Genomic DNA, 15,058 nt, shown 5'->3' with positions numbered 1-15,058 from the left:
TAGAGACGTGGGTAAGCTTCATCTACCATAGAATGAACCGTGGTGCCTGCCTTACAAGATTGCTGTAACAGATAATTGATAAAAAAATAAAGAAAGACAGACAGACAGACAGACAGACAGACAGATAAAGTTGATAGAAGGGAAAGAAAAATATTCGCTTACCTGACAATGGATCCACGTTTTCCACGGAAAAGAGATAAACTGTACATAATACAGAGAGCAACGACAAGAGCCTGGCGTATAATTTCGAACGTTAGCGCATATTTCATGGAATTCTTTTGTTTCAGGATGTCAGAAGCAGTAAAAAGGTTTGCCCTGGATAATATACCATTGTTACGGTTCAAAAGCTTTTCTCGTGATTCAGAAAATCGATTATTTATAGGGTGTTGCGAACTGCCGCCAAGCTGGACTCGTGATGATCTAGCGTGACTACGAAAGGCGGCCGAATCGTCTGATGAAGTAGTTTTTTGGATGGAATAGCTCGGGAAATCGTTGTCTGTAACACGAATTTGATCGGTAAGTCTGTCTTCCTTTTGGCTAAATCGTAGAGAAAGTCGAGGCATAGAGCGTGTTCGTTGTAATCGGTTGGCGTCGTCGTATCTCTGTCCAACGAATTCGTGTTCTGGAAAACGACGATGACGACGACGATCAGATCTCTGTTGTTCCGCGAGGCGACGATTAAGCTTTTTTTCTGGAAGACGACGATCAAACCCCGACTCGGTGGATCGCTGATTGAACCTTTGTTCCATCAGACGACGATCAGATCTTTCCTCTGGAAGTCGACGACGATCAGACCTCTGCTCGGTCGATCGATGATTGAACCTCTGTTCAATCTGTTCAATCTGTTCAATCTGTTCAATCTGTTCAACGTTACGACGATCGGATCTTTGCTCCGTGGATCGGTGATTAAACCTTTGTTCAACGGGACGACGACGACGGTCAAATCTTTCTTCTACGCGACGACGACGATCAGTGGATCGACGCTCGGATCTTCGTTCCGATAGACTACGGTCGAGCTTCTGTTCCGTGGATCGGTGATTAAACCTTTCTTCTACGACACGACGATCGGACCTTCGTTCCTTAGATCGACGCTCAGCTCTAATTTCTTCGCGATTTCTGGACTCGAGTGATACCGAGCTTCTTTCGGAAGTTCGTCTAGAAGTTGAAACCGAGCGACGATTCTCGATTCGCCGTCCTCTCAATTCCTCCGAGTTGGCCGTAGGAGCTTCGGATTCACGCTTCTCGCGAACCAAATAGAATCGGTCCGAGTCCTCGATCGTGGAAACTTTCAATGATCTAGGATCGTTCGATCGACTGACTCGTTCTCGGCGTTCCTCTGATCTAACGAAAGATCTACGATCCTGGTCCAGTCTCGAATCTGGTCTAACCATCGATCGCATTCGAGATCGTGCCTCCTCGATGTTCCTCAGAGATCGCTCGTCCTGACGAACATTGTTTCTTTCTCTCGCAACTCGTTCGACACGTTCGATGGATCGTGTAAGGGTAAGGAATCGTCGTTCACGGGATGCCTCGTTGGTACGCCTTTCCATAGTTGGTGAAAATCGTATTGCTGGATCAGATGAGCGTCTGAACGAACGATCTTGATTCCTCGTTCCAAGTCTGAATTCCAGACTACGTCCAGAGAAATTTCTTTCCTCTCGTTCTTTACCTAATCGTGATCTCGTTCCTCTGATGACGCGATCCACGTTTCGAGATCGAGATGGTACCAAGGTAGTCCTAATGTTTCTGCTCTGGTCTTGGTCAGGCTTTAAGGCGGAAGGCAACTCGGTGAAAGGACTCCAGTTGGGACAGGCATCCACTCTGTGAATATTTATCATATTTCAACCCCGTGAAAAAACAGTTTAACCCTTCCCCCTCTCGAGTCTAGTGTTAAAATATGTTTCACTGTACAATATAATATAAAAATAATAGCTGGTAACGTCTTACTTACTTATGAGGCGCTTCGTGTTCCATTTCAGGTCCTGCCAGACTGCCTGCTCGTCCTTCCTTATCCCTGGAGACTAGTCCTAACGTCAGGCAGGCGAGAGACACTACCAGAAGGCCGACGTACTGCCATGCTCGTACTGGTAATGCAACGTACCTCGTACGTCGCATGCTGGAAAGGAGAGGACGATAAAAAGACGAAATGACGAAATGTGACGAAATGACAAATGAAAGGAAAGTTTAAGTTTATCGAAATTTCATTGTGAATAGGTGTAATACCGAAATAGTGTCTTGACTAAAATTCCTTTCAAAGACACTGAAAAACTTGTACGAGTTGCACATTTCAAAATCTGAAGGTGCACTTAGCTTTCTAATAGCAGAACGTTAGAAGGCTTGACAATTTTCTATTTTTTTTTATCACTGTACATACTTACTTGGCTGTTGTTAGCAGCAACTGTATCGTCGAATGGTAGGAGCGGTTGTGGATGCTCGGAGGTTCGAAGGCTCGGAGGCTCGGAGAGTCCTGTTACTCCTTGGAGCTCCAGAGAGCTGCTGATGCTTCGAGCACCAAGGAATCGAGCTTTTATACCCGCGAGTTTCAGCCGCAATTTGATATAAGTTCAATCCAGTGCTTATCAGCACCGACCACATGGGACCCTATATTCCAATAGGTGAAAATCACCGTGAACTAAATCGAGCCGGACGATGCGCGTTGAGTGAAACTACTGCAAACGCCTTTGTAATTGGTTAATCATCCAGAAAATTGCGAGCCAGAACACACCTGGCATCGTGAGTGGCAGCAACTGATACGCCACTGTTAGCCAGTTCGCGTGTAGGCGAGATTCAAAGGTAGATCGATTTTAAAAACTTTCAACCTTGTATGCTTTATTTTTCGAAATTTAATTTATTTCAATTTTATAATGCGATACGTCTGCTTGGCTAAAATTTTCATCATCCAATACATATCGATTCGGAAACATTTTTATATTGTCTATATTACTAAATGGTAGAAAATGATTGAAAATCATTGAAAAATTTGATAAAGGTTTTAATTTCATTTTTTCTTTATACAAAATTAATATAAAATACAGGAAGGCTTGTAGCGCATGAATCTTATAAATACTATGTTAATCGTATATTTACATTACATTACATTACATTACATATATATTATAATATCTATATATATGTATAAATCGTGTTTGGACCGTGAAAATTTTTCGAAAATTTTGCCATCTCCGGTCATGAATTTAATATTGTCGCTCATTTTCAGCCTGTTTCGAACAGCCACGCTAAGCGAGAAGGATTAATGTACAAGGTGTTGTCCCGATAGGGTGAAAGTCTGTCTGGTGAGACTTGACGAAACGATGATGGTTGCGAGGAAGATCGTGAAAATGCCGATAAACTTGGAGTAGGAATTTGTCGATGTAGCGGATGATGTGCCAATTTCACTGCACGTTGTTTCGTTCAATTCTGGCAGTGCTGTATAGTTTGGAAACATTTGGATATCTGCTGGCTGTAAAAAGATAAAAGTAGCCGTAGTTATTATAAAAAAATATCGAAACAAGTTTAAAGATAAACTTACCAGGGCAAGTTTATCGTCCCTTTTCCTACAGAAAGTCATGTGTCTACCATGGTATAGGCTCCATTCGATAGATCTTGCAAGAAGTTCCTCTGTCCAGGGTAATGCCAACATGTGTTCCGCTAACGTTCGACCTATTAACGTAAAATAAATTTCATAAAATTGAAGATTTTAGATTTGAAAATGTGAAATTTCCTCTTGCATCTCCTCTTTAAACTTGCCTCTGAATTCGTCAGGTTTCTCAATGATCAATCGAGAAAATACATTATCGTTATCTTCTTCCGCCGTGTAATCTCTCATTGCCTTTAGCGCTGACTTTGCTTCTTCAATAAGATCCTCGTCGATTTCCTCGCTCGGTCTGGTGGCTGGATAAACAGGAAGCTGTTGCGTTCCCGTCGAAGGTATCGTAACAGCATCCGTTCTAAATATTACGGTACTTATTTATTATAAAAGTTGTTTTAAACTCTAAACATTTCTTTTAGCATACCTAGTGGTTAAGAAGAGCTTCTCCAAGTGATCCATAGTGACACCCCTGAAGCTGTAAACGCCAAGAGTTTTGAAAAGATCTTTGACCGGTGTCATACTGTAGCAAGCGGCAAGTGGTGTTCTCGGATAATGCACCACGAAGGCTAAACACATTTCCTGAGACGCAGCGTACCCTCCCAACGTTGGTTTCGTCCTGTCTAGTGTGCCGTATACACATTCAGCCACCAATTCGTCACCAGGAAGAACCTTAACTTCTTTCTCCAGTGTGTGAGATTGTTGATATTCGAAATCAAAATGGTTGTCTTGGACTATTCTAGGCAACTCTTTGCCTTGACGAATGTGCTTCAAACTGAGCCGACGACCGGCTAGGTGAGAGTGCAATGCTACCGAAACAATGTTTACACCGGTTTCAGGGAACATCTGTAAGAAAGATGATAAGAAGCCGTGGACAACTATGTTATACCAGGTAAATTACAAATGCAATTACCGTGTTCGTACAGTGAGGAGTACAGTATCCCGCCGTGGCATATTCCTTTTGTTTCGGAGGTATCAGATGCAAAGGACTCACTGCTACACCAGCCACGAGAATTCCTGCTTCTTGTTCTCGAAGTTTCGCAGTTAAATGAAGTCGTACTCCGCTACTGTCCACCACTTTTTTCATCGTTGGATTATTATAATGTACTTCCAACATGTAATAAGAGCCTTCTGGATGTTCTGCGATCGGAATACCAACGTGCTCTGGAAGCCACTCGCCTAGAAAATTTACTGCTGATTAGCAATTAGCAGCTGATACAATTAGTGTAGGTACGAGTAGTAGCTATTATTATTATTATTATTATTATTATTATTATTATTATTATTATTATTATATTAATAAGATATGACATGGTATTATTAGGTTACCACACCTGTACTGCCACGAGCCCAAGCAAGGACCGGCTGCAAACAAGATTCCCATTCTCGAGGCATCGTAGGACTGTAACAAGGTGCACCAACGATCCTCGCGTGTCGTCCAAGAATCGGTAAGGTCGAGGCACATTCGTACAATATTATATGATGAACCAGATCCTCGTTCTCTTTTTCCACCAAAGGTGTATACTGAAAGAAAAAAGAAACAATTGGCGCTTGTTTTTTTTTTTTTTTTTTTTTTTTCTTTATTAACATTTCAGCCGAGTCGTGCGAATTCGAAGAAGACAATGATTCGGAATACCGAATTCAGTTCCTCTCTGGGAGAGGATGGCTTCGAGAAGGTAGCATTGACAATCGAGGAACGTTTCGGACGTGGAATGACATCATTCGGAGAGCCCCTTCTTTCTATTCTAACGATGTCCGTCTACAGTCTACACGGTGCCATGTCCGGCACGGATGACCGTGATTCGTGAAGCACATACGAATCAGGCCCAACCTTTACAGAATTCCTACGCGCATCTCGCTTTTCTACACGTAATCAATTCCTATTCTCGAATCGGCAATCTAGATTGTTACTATCGAGTCTGTGCAGGCTTTAGCGTACAACAAAAATGCGATCACTTACCCCGATCATGTGATGCTTCTCCTTATGAGGCGCTTTGAAGATCTTGCACCAGTAGGTGGTGTCGGTGTTGTCTGAAACCGGGGGCTATGCATCAAGAGAAACATATATAATTCATTGTAGCAGTTAACGCCGATTTATCGGGGAATAAGTTGAATGCAAGATGTACGTACTTGATTCAGTTTTACATCCCAGTGTCTGATGTCTTGCGTGTGTTGCGGCGGTGAGTGCGGAGCGGCAGTTTTCAGACGCAAAGCTCGACCACCGCGTTTGTCACCTGGCCAAATCGCAGTATTTAACTCGGGATCGCTTCGATGAAGCGCCCATAGGACTCGAATGGTATCACCCTACATATATGGGAATAGGATATTTTTGTTAACCTTCGAATCGATGCGATGGATGGATTTCGAAGCACGCTGTTTAAACCTGCTGCGTTTGGAGAATGAGAATCATGGAGGATGCAGAGGATCGCGAATGGCATGCTAAATGCCTAAATATCAGCCCTTTGTCTCTATCTTCTAAATATTCTCATGCTCCGTCAGGTGAAATTAAAAAGGTGAATAATTTATTTTACAAGTGTGTCGCGTCGTGTCGAACGGCGCAGAACGACGAAGAACGACGAAGAACGGTGAAGAACGCTAAGATGGATAATTAAAGAAGGTAAATGAGAATGGTATTCTGTAGCCGATTAAAATGGTAAGTAGGATCATTTTGAGGTCTTGAAATAATTCAAACTTATAGTGCTGTTCTTTACGCTTCCAGGCTTACCGTAAGCCGATGATCCTGAGGATCGCATGTCTGCCAGTTTCTCGAGAAGATTACGCTTGTGTGCGTCTCGTTTTGCGAGCCTCCTATCACTTTGACGTCTTGAGACGCGTCTATAACCAACGCGGTGTCTGTATCCTCGATTCCGTGCGAGTCCTGAAATAAATAAGAAGAAGAAGAAGAAGAAGAAGAAGAAGAAGAAAAAAAATAAATGAAAAATGTTGAAATCGCAGGCAAGGTGAACGCACGCAGGCGAAAGGTGCTCGAGGGCCAGGAGACGAGCAGCAGATCGAGCAGCAGATCGAGCAGACCGAGAAGTTTATCGGGTCAGGTGAGCGCGCCAGGTGTTTACAATCGACAACGCACCAAAACTTTCTGTCAGCCTCCATTTGTTACTCTTCTCCTGCTGCACTTTCTCCTCTACTCTTCTTTGGTCAGACAGTATGTTGAATTAGTGTATTGAAAAGGAAAATGGAGAAATCATATTTGATTTTACTTTTTAAGCGTATGTATGTGTGTAGTATAAACAACAGTATATGTATATACGTTGTATCCGAAGGAAAAAGAGAGCATCGTCTGAAAGGCAGAAGGGAGGCCGCAGGCGTTTGGGTCCGTTGAATTCCGATTATGGTCGGGCGCTAAAGTTTGTAAGAAGCCGAAGGGAAGTCTCCTTCCTGTTCGTAATGAATCGAAATAATTGACCGAACGTCGTCATGCTTGCTGCGTGTTTTGTACCGAGCACGTGCAAAGAGGAAATGGTAATAATGTTCGATATCGTATCGGAAAAAAGAAGCTAACGTTCTTGTTCTGTGTTCTATTTACAGAATAAACATTCTTCTTCTGAAAGAATTGTTCGCTATCGAAGAATTTATCAGCGGAGAATCGTTGATAGCAGGACGAACGAAGGAAGGAAGGAAGGAAGGAAGGAAGGAAGGAAGGAAGGAAGGAAGGAAGGAAGGAAGAAACGAAGGAAAGAAAAAACGAAAGAAGGAGATACACATAATTCTGCTTTTTAATTGCGACCGGTCGTGGTGTGTTATTCGGGCGGGGTTTAAGCGCGTTCTCACGAAGTTTGCAAGGGATTTTCTCATAGCACCCGGATATTCTCATCGTCGTTGGACTAATTAACACGACCCTGGAATTGCTGGAGATTCCGTGGCGATTTCTTGAATCGACTCGTCTCTTTCGCCGAGTGACGCTTTAATTGCTGTTATTTATGCGTGCTTGATTAAGAGGAAAAGCATTTACCGCGTCCAGTTTGATCGCGATACGGAGATTAGGCAAAGGATTGCTGGAAAAGTTGGTTGGCGAGTTAGACATTCGCCTTTCCGGAACAGATACCTACGTTCACCGATTCGGTGCAATTACACCGAATGGGGGGCGAGAAATGGAAGAAGAATTAGCAAAAGTTGTTGCTACCAAAGCTCCTCGATATCCTTGGAGAACGGAGGGAGAGTCACGGATGCATGGGAAAAGAGGCAGGCGTGCGTGGATGCGGAAAATTAATTCGACGGATGTGACGTCATGGATCGGTACTCGCATTTCCTATGCGAGTCTTCTGAGAAACCTGTACGTTTCAGAAGAGATCCCTTATAGCCCACATACATACATACATACATACGTACGTACGTACGTAAGTAAGTGTGAGAACAATATACAAATTACTAGTTTTTCTTTTCTCTTTTTTCACTTTTTTCAGTGTTAATTATTTCACGTTAGGAATTTTAATTTGCGACGTATGTTTGATTTTTTCTTGTGATTGCTTGGAATAGAAATTTTATAAAAATTAACCGTGAGCGATTCTCGCGAAATATTTCAATACAGCATCGACGTCGCCCTCGTCTATCGGTGTAATCGATCTTGAAAAAAAAAAAAAAAAAAAAAAAAAAAATGCTTTCCAATCTGTATACAAGTACAGACCACGAAAAAAAAAGAAGAGAAAAGAAAAGAAAAACTTGTCTTTATACCTCTGAAACGTCGTCGTGGTTCCCATGGGAGCCAAGTTGCTATGAAAAAGAGAGAAATTCTCTCATGAGGCGCCACTAGGAGGACGATGCCTGCCAACTGCCAGGTGTTTTGGGGTAGAGCCTCATTCTCTTTCTCTTCTCTACCCGTTTCGATCGTTTCGAACGTTTCGAACGTTTCGCCGGTATTCCTTTCCCTTTCCCTTTCTCATTTCTTTTTTTCTTTCTACCCTCCAACTTTTTCCCCTCTCTTTTCGACAACGCCTCGAGAAAGCCGACTATTCGCTCCCTACATACTCTTCTCTTTCTCTCCTTCTTTCGTTTCATTGCTCTGTCTCTTCCCTGGTCATAGGGGCTCTCCTTTTTACCACCTGGCAGAAACAGCAGCTGGTAGCGCAAAGCGAACTCTTGAAAGGGGATAACCGCTCTCTAAGCGGAGCTAAAGTCCAATCGAAACCGATCCTGTTTTAGATGGTCCCATCTATAATTTTCCAAAGTTTCAGCCAGTTAACGCATCTTCCGTCTACCGTTATTGTATTAAACTCTCGTAAAATAATACGAGTAATTTCCAACATGTCGCCAGCGTACAAGTCGATCCGGTTCTCACACGTGTACGCTAACGGTGAGAAAAGTAGCTACGCGCAATTATGCTCACCGGCTCGTTATAGCTCATCGTACTTACTTTTACGAGCGTATGCGGAATAATAATCGACGAATTAAAATCTAGTGGAAACGTTGCTGTCAAGGTCTGTGATCTTGACTCTCCCTTTCTCGCTTAGAATTGCGCACTTTGCTTTGGCACATTTCAACCCTTTTTATTTCTTTATTTATTTATTTTTTCAAATACCGGTTGAGCTGGTGATCGATGAGTAATCAGGATAACAATGCCTCGATTGAGAAAGATTTTAACATACTTAACATACTTAATATGATTTACAGATCCGGTTACCGTGTGAATTGATCGGCTCGGAAGCAGCAGCACGAGGAATCAGCTTCCGCGAACCAGTTTGGCACCGGTTCAACCAGCTAGTGATAATTTTCACCTCAGCCCTCAAGGCGAATCGAAAAGTCTACATAGAAAGAAGTGGGTAAAAATTGTCTTTTTTTCTTCTCTTTCTACATTGAATTATCTTGGATGAACTCGATAAGAGAGCTGTCAAGTCGCATTTAATTACGTCCCCGTGAAAAATAATGCTTATCGGCCTTATCGGGCAAAGAAAAGGAAGGGTGGGAGGTGAAGTTGCAGCGAAAAAACAAACGAAAACTGGTTGTATTCGCGGGCTTTGAAAGAAGAGGAAGAAGAGGGTACATGTCGAAGATAATGAGAAAAAGATCACGTCGGAAGGTAAGGGGAACGATCTATGCACCGAGTAAGCCTGTTGTTGGACCAGGAGATGGACGGATCGCAGATTAGCTTGCATTTCAAATTCACTTTGCGAAACGCGTTCCCTTGCCTCTGTAATAAATTACGATCGTAATCGTTGTACGTGCACGTCCCGTTGCTCCATGCGAATAACTTTCGAGTTGCTCAACTTTCTTCTCCGCCCATGAGATTGTTTCGCGTGAAATTTCGTAGAAATTAAAAGAAGACGTTTTCCTCTTTCTATTTCAATTATTATTAATGAAAACGATCGCATGGCTGAGAAATGGAGGGCTTTTTTTCTTTCTTCGCAACGATACCGAAAGATTCGTGTATAGCGTATAGCCTCCCCTCGCCAATGTCTGGAGGCCTTGACTGGGCCCCATTGGAACCCCTGCCTGCCTGCCTGCCTGCCGTCGCGTCGCGATCCTTTCCATACGTGTGTTGGTCGCACGTTTAGTCACGCAACCTCTCCAATACCTTCTTTGCCACCTTTTGTAACCTACGATACACCAGGCGATACAGAAATTTCAAACAACAATTACCGTTAACCGAACACAATAATCATCGATTCATGTCGATTAGTAAAAAATGCAAATGTTTCACTGATTTTCAATAATAATTGACAGTTTGATTTTCTTTTTTTTCTTCTTCATTTCGGTAATTCCATTCCAGGGGTAATCTGTCCAGTCATGCGTTCGACGAGCGGTCATGGGTTCCGAATTCGTCAAGGTAAAAAAGGGGCGAGAAATGCCTCGCTGCCCTCGACGGACGTAAATTTATCATGACTTTATCTCGACCGGTGGAACGACGTTCGTTAATTTTCTACCAGCCGTTCTTCTCTATCTCTCTCTCTTTCTCTCTTCTCTCCCACCTGCTCGCATCTCTTCTTTCTTTTTCAACCCTTCGTTGTATCACAGGACGAGAATCGGCTAAATTCTTAAAGGATTCATATTTGTTTCACATATTAAGCACCGTTCTTACCCCTTGGTCGAATCTCTATCGTTTTCCAAAAGTTAATTGCATCGAGTAAAAATGGTAAATCGTAGACACAGACAGAGGCGCATTGGATAATTGTACAGTGAACAGGTTCCCGTTGACGCTGCATACCTTGGACGGATATAAATTTAATTAAGATTAGGAATTCGGAGAAGCTGTAGTTTTCAAGCAGGTTTCGATAACCAGTTTCTTTTTTTTTAATTTAATCCTTTTATTGCATATCTTCTCATTCAAAGTTGACTGAAAGTTGACTTGGCGTTCGGTTCAAAGTTTTATCGTGTTGCGGTAGAAATTCCGTTCTTTAAAATCGAGTAGAATCAATTGTGATGCGTTAATTAAACGAAACTCGTTAATACGAAAGGTGCACGCGAAACGTGGGATCAAAGAGATATCCCTTTCGAAAGGGATTTCGTCGTACGGTCGCGGTCGGTTAGAAGAGGCCGATACTTTAATTCGCGATTCTCTTTTTTCTTTTTCTTTTTCATCTTTCTTTCCTTCTTTCAGCTCCGCAGGTTCTTCAGACTGCTGTTTTCGACCTCTCCTTCTGCCTCGACCGCCTTGCCTTCTTAATCTTTCTTTTTACCTCCTTTTTCTCCACTTCTTCTTCTTTGTTACCTCTTCTTTTTATATTCTTTCAGTTCCTTCTCTCCAGCTCGATTCATGGCAACGAGGACCCAGGTCGATAGATCTTCAGCTGTCCCGTGTAGAGGGAAGAATCGCGAAAAACTTGTTGCTTCGTTGAAAGGTAAGGGAAGGAGGAGATTTCTTTCGTTGATGAATCCACGTTGCAAGGTGTTGTTTGATATTTCTCGTTTCGTACAATTCTCATTTCCCTAACAATCAATTATCACCTAACAGTATGAGAAGAAACGACCGATGACGTTCGACAGTCGAAATCAGTCGAAATCAGTCGAAATCAGTCGAAAAACTTGTTCTTTTACGTAAGTCTGTTAGCAAAAAAATTATTGTTAGTGAAAAAATGTTATGATGATGATGATAATAATAATAAAAAAATTGATTCTTTCAGAAGGAGAGTAAGGCTATCGATCATTGGGCGGAATACCTGAACCAGTCCAGTCCCTCTCATCGATCACACGAACGAGAGATACGCATAGCAAAATTTCGAATAGAAAAGGACTTACCAGCAGATTGACGGTGCCTGTCTGATCATCCACCCAAGCAAGCAGGATATCAGCTCCTTTCATGTGATTCTTCTCGTTGAAGCCGATACTAATGTAGCCCAAGGTCTTTGCGGTGACCTTGAACGTGACCATTTTCTCGTCAGAAGGATCCCACTCGAGGATAACCTCGCCATTGTCATCCAGTATCTCGTGTCTCGTGAACTTTGGCTCCTTGATGCTTCTTTTCTCTCTATTGTCCAGCTTATCCTCGGTGCACTCCATATACTTGCAGCCACGAACAACCTTGGCTAGCTTCTCTGTAGATGGGATATACTTTTTTGGTACTCTATCTCGCGATTTTGGCCTTCTCTTCAATATAGGATCATCGAAGAGATTTCGGTCAGACTGGTTCTTGATCATCTCAAACTGATTCTCTGAATCAGTTTCCTCCGTTTCCATTTCAATTACCATCTCTTCTCGATCGCTGAATCCAATCTCGACCGCTGAATCATCATCGTTTTCATCGTTAATTCGTTTGGGAAACGAATCATTCGTGTCGTTTAACGTCGAGGATTCTTCGTTTGAAAGCTCGATATCGAACACGTCTGAAAATGTCTCCTTCTTTTCCAACCTGCTGGTAATCGTCGTAGTTTCTTCACACTCTTTTCCTACAGTTTCACTTTGGTTCTTCAACAATTCGTGTTGATCCGGCTCGAGGTTCTCCTCTTTAGAATTTACAAAGTCCAAAGCATCGTTCTTGTAATGAATCTTTCTTTTCGCTTTCCACTGTGCGTACCACTCTTTGTCAACGTCCAAACGTTGTTTCTTGAACGTGCCAACTCTGAGCACCGGTTCATCGCGGAAACTTCTCTTTATCCTGGACGAAATGTCTTTTGGATGATGCCTGCTCCTGCTGTACGCCATAGTCCTCATCGTTTCGTCCATGTGCTGCACGTACAGGTCCAACAGGTCGCACCTGGCCATCCAGCAAACGCTCGATACCACCAACAGCTTCAATATCAGCATCTTCTTCTTTTTCTTTTTCTTTTTCTTTTTCTTTTTCTTTTTCTTTTTCTTTTTCTTCTTCTTCTTCAACCTTCATACGATCAGTAACCGTTTATTTACTACTTAATTTAACGTTCTTCAAGCCCTTTTTACACAAGCTTCTTTTAATTATTAACATTCACTTTCTGATTCATCGTTCGTTATTCGTTCGTATATCTCAACTAAAAGTCCAACGATCTGGTTCAATGATCTTCTTTAAACGTCTACCTGTATCATGGTTTTCAATTCATTTATCCTATCGATTCTATCGTATAAATGTTTCACAACAGCTATCTAGAAGACGAAATTAGACAAAAATACAGATTCTTTCTGTTACAATTACAATACTCGTGTATCGGTTCGCGATTCGTGATTCGTGATTCTTTAACAGCACAGAACGATGTCTCTTGACGTGTTACACGAACGACAGTTGTGCCGGGACTAATTTAAGCACGCGGCTGCTGTTGCCCCTGCAGATACTTGCAGCTGCTTACCTGCGTTCGTCCCCTTCTTCCTTGGGCCCCCTTATTCAGGACCGTACCTCTATTTCTCAGACACCCCACTGTACATTTTTCACCTTCTCGTCGCGTCCTCCTATCCTTTCGATCCATTCCACTCAGCCAACAACACTCATTTTGCTTCCTAATTGACTCGGATTTTTTTTCAAACAAATATTCAACATTTACCTCTTTCTATTCGATGAATTTTCAAGTATTTACCAACGTTATTTGTAATTATTAAAAACTCAGTCTATTACAGTTTTTTTTTTTTTTTCAGGATATTCTTGAAGAGACGTTGCAAAGCCGACAAACAGCCGAAGAAGGGTCTTTTGAGAAAGGAAGAGGAAATCGTCACACCGTCTGAATGCTTCTCCTCTTATTATTTTCCTTCCACGATTATTCTCTTCCGCGTCTAGACAATTTGTAAAGAAAACATACTGCACCGAGTAGACAATGGGCAATCATCGTTCAGCTTTTTATATTTCAGGATGGAACAGTGACGAGTCTTAAGCTACGTGTACTTGAGCTATTTATCAATTTGTAGAAAGATGGCTAAAATCCTTCTAACGTTCAACTTTTTTCCGTCCAGGGTGGATTCTTTGCGACCGACCGAAAGGAAAGGAAATGGAAATGGGGAAATGGAAAGGTCTGTTGCTGCTGCTGCTGCTGCTGCTGCTACTTCCTGCGGAAGCCATTTTTTCGAAACCGGAGACGCATTTATCAGTGGTGGTGGTGGTGGTGGTGGTGGTGTTCCAGAAAGAAACGAGGGGCTGCGAAAACAACTGCGGCAGATGTGAACTCTTGGCACGCGCCCTTCTGTGCGACGACAGTGGTTCTCATTCAGACGGCAAATCAGACAAACACACCAATCATAATTGTTTGTCTTACGTCAACTGATTGAGTCTACTACATTTCGTTTTATCTGGGGTAAAACAAGCGTCACTACATATGGTAATAAAAGCATCAAAGTATCCATAAACTGCTATGTGATTTGATTTGTCAAATCTTTAAATGACCGCATAAAAATGCGTCCGCACGCGTGTTAGGAAGCCAACTCTGTATCAAGTTACTTCCGGTAACTAACATTGAAACTTTATACTCTGCAAGGAAGGGTTAGCAATCTTTCATATTCTTTCGTGAATGAATTCGACAAAAAAAAAACATTTATTTGTAAATAAGTTTGACACGAATCGATACTCGGTTCACCTTTTAATAGGCAATGGAAGATGGAATTGCTTTTCCAGAAATTTCTTTCAGTCAGGTATCGCTTATCGTGAAAGAGAATTTCTTTATTGCGAAAAGACGTCGTCGGTCAAGAAGCAAGCTTACTGCATTATTTCTTTGTTCGCAGGAATCCGTGGACCGATTGGGATTCGTGCCAGAAGGAACCTTTCATTTTCTATAAGGAGAAATTGCGAATTCTTCGGAAACAGGAGAGGTAGACGATACGTGGAAGTCTGAAGTTTTCCTAGCTTTCCTGGCTTTTTTTTCTTTTAAGTTTCACAAGTTCTCTAGATTTTCAAATTGTCTCAATTCTACAAACGTTTTCTAATTCTTTTACAATTTTCTAGGTGCCTCGAATGATCCAAGAGGATGGAAATTAGTAAAAAATTGTCTGACGTCGCGTTTCTGTCCAGAGAATTAAGCGAAGCTACTCAACTGCCGTTTAGTATTCCACTGGCGAATTTATTCAACATCCTCCACGTGGGTTATTTACCAGAGAGGGCACGATATCGGCTCGGAAATCTCGTTGTCCTGGGAA

At 42.2% G+C, this 15,058-nt stretch overlaps 3 protein-coding genes across 9 annotated transcripts; 1 reads left to right on the top strand and 2 right to left on the bottom strand.

Moving 5' to 3' along the window:
* Positions 1–878: 878 nt before the first annotated feature.
* On the bottom strand, positions 879–2,714 carry LOC117609501 (uncharacterized; the record flags this gene model as incomplete). Its single annotated transcript, XM_034335909.2, has 3 exons — positions 2,379–2,714; positions 1,952–2,116; positions 879–1,821 (listed from the first exon to the last, which is right to left on the bottom strand). Coding segments are annotated over exons 2-3 (1,107 nt in total), but the record flags the coding sequence as incomplete, so codon positions are not given.
* A 324-nt stretch (positions 2,715–3,038) lies between these two features.
* LOC117609499 (MOXD1 homolog 1) lies at positions 3,039–12,778 on the bottom strand. Of its 2 annotated transcripts, none has more exons than XM_034335905.2 (10): positions 11,774–12,778; positions 6,312–6,464; positions 5,717–5,890; positions 5,547–5,630; positions 4,921–5,110; positions 4,500–4,765; positions 4,014–4,432; positions 3,748–3,962; positions 3,530–3,660; positions 3,039–3,460 (listed from the first exon to the last, which is right to left on the bottom strand). In XM_034335905.2, exons 1-10 carry the CDS (start codon positions 12,776–12,778, stop codon positions 3,251–3,253), a joined length of 2,847 nt encoding a protein of 948 aa, XP_034191796.2. In that variant the 3' UTR covers positions 3,039–3,250. The 2 variants fall into 2 exon arrangements, with proteins under 2 accessions (XP_034191796.2, XP_034191797.2); XM_034335906.2 differs by having other exon boundaries at positions 3,748–3,947.
* Positions 4,684–14,433, top strand: LOC117609518 (uncharacterized). Of its 6 annotated transcripts, none has more exons than XR_013062400.1 (4): positions 4,684–4,816; positions 4,911–7,937; positions 9,212–11,376; positions 13,574–14,433. XR_013062400.1 is itself a non-coding variant. In XM_076689176.1 (4 exons), exons 1-3 carry the CDS (start codon positions 6,520–6,522, stop codon positions 11,371–11,373), a joined length of 369 nt encoding a protein of 122 aa, XP_076545291.1. In that variant the 5' UTR covers positions 6,463–6,519; the 3' UTR covers positions 11,374–11,376; positions 11,659–13,567. The 6 variants fall into 6 exon arrangements, 1 of the variants encoding a protein (XP_076545291.1); XR_013062402.1 differs by lacking the exon at positions 13,574–14,433 and adding an exon at positions 11,659–13,567; XR_013062401.1 differs by lacking the exon at positions 13,574–14,433 and adding an exon at positions 11,659–13,567 and having other exon boundaries at positions 9,212–11,572.
* Positions 14,434–15,058: the final 625 nt, after the last annotated feature.

This window comes from Osmia lignaria, chromosome 7, assembly GCF_051020975.1.
Source record: "Osmia lignaria lignaria isolate PbOS001 chromosome 7, iyOsmLign1, whole genome shotgun sequence".
Classification (NCBI taxonomy): Eukaryota; Metazoa; Arthropoda; class Insecta; order Hymenoptera; family Megachilidae; genus Osmia; species Osmia lignaria.
The sequence above is the reverse complement of the archived record's forward strand: the minus strand, read 5'-3'. Positions and strand labels throughout refer to the sequence as shown.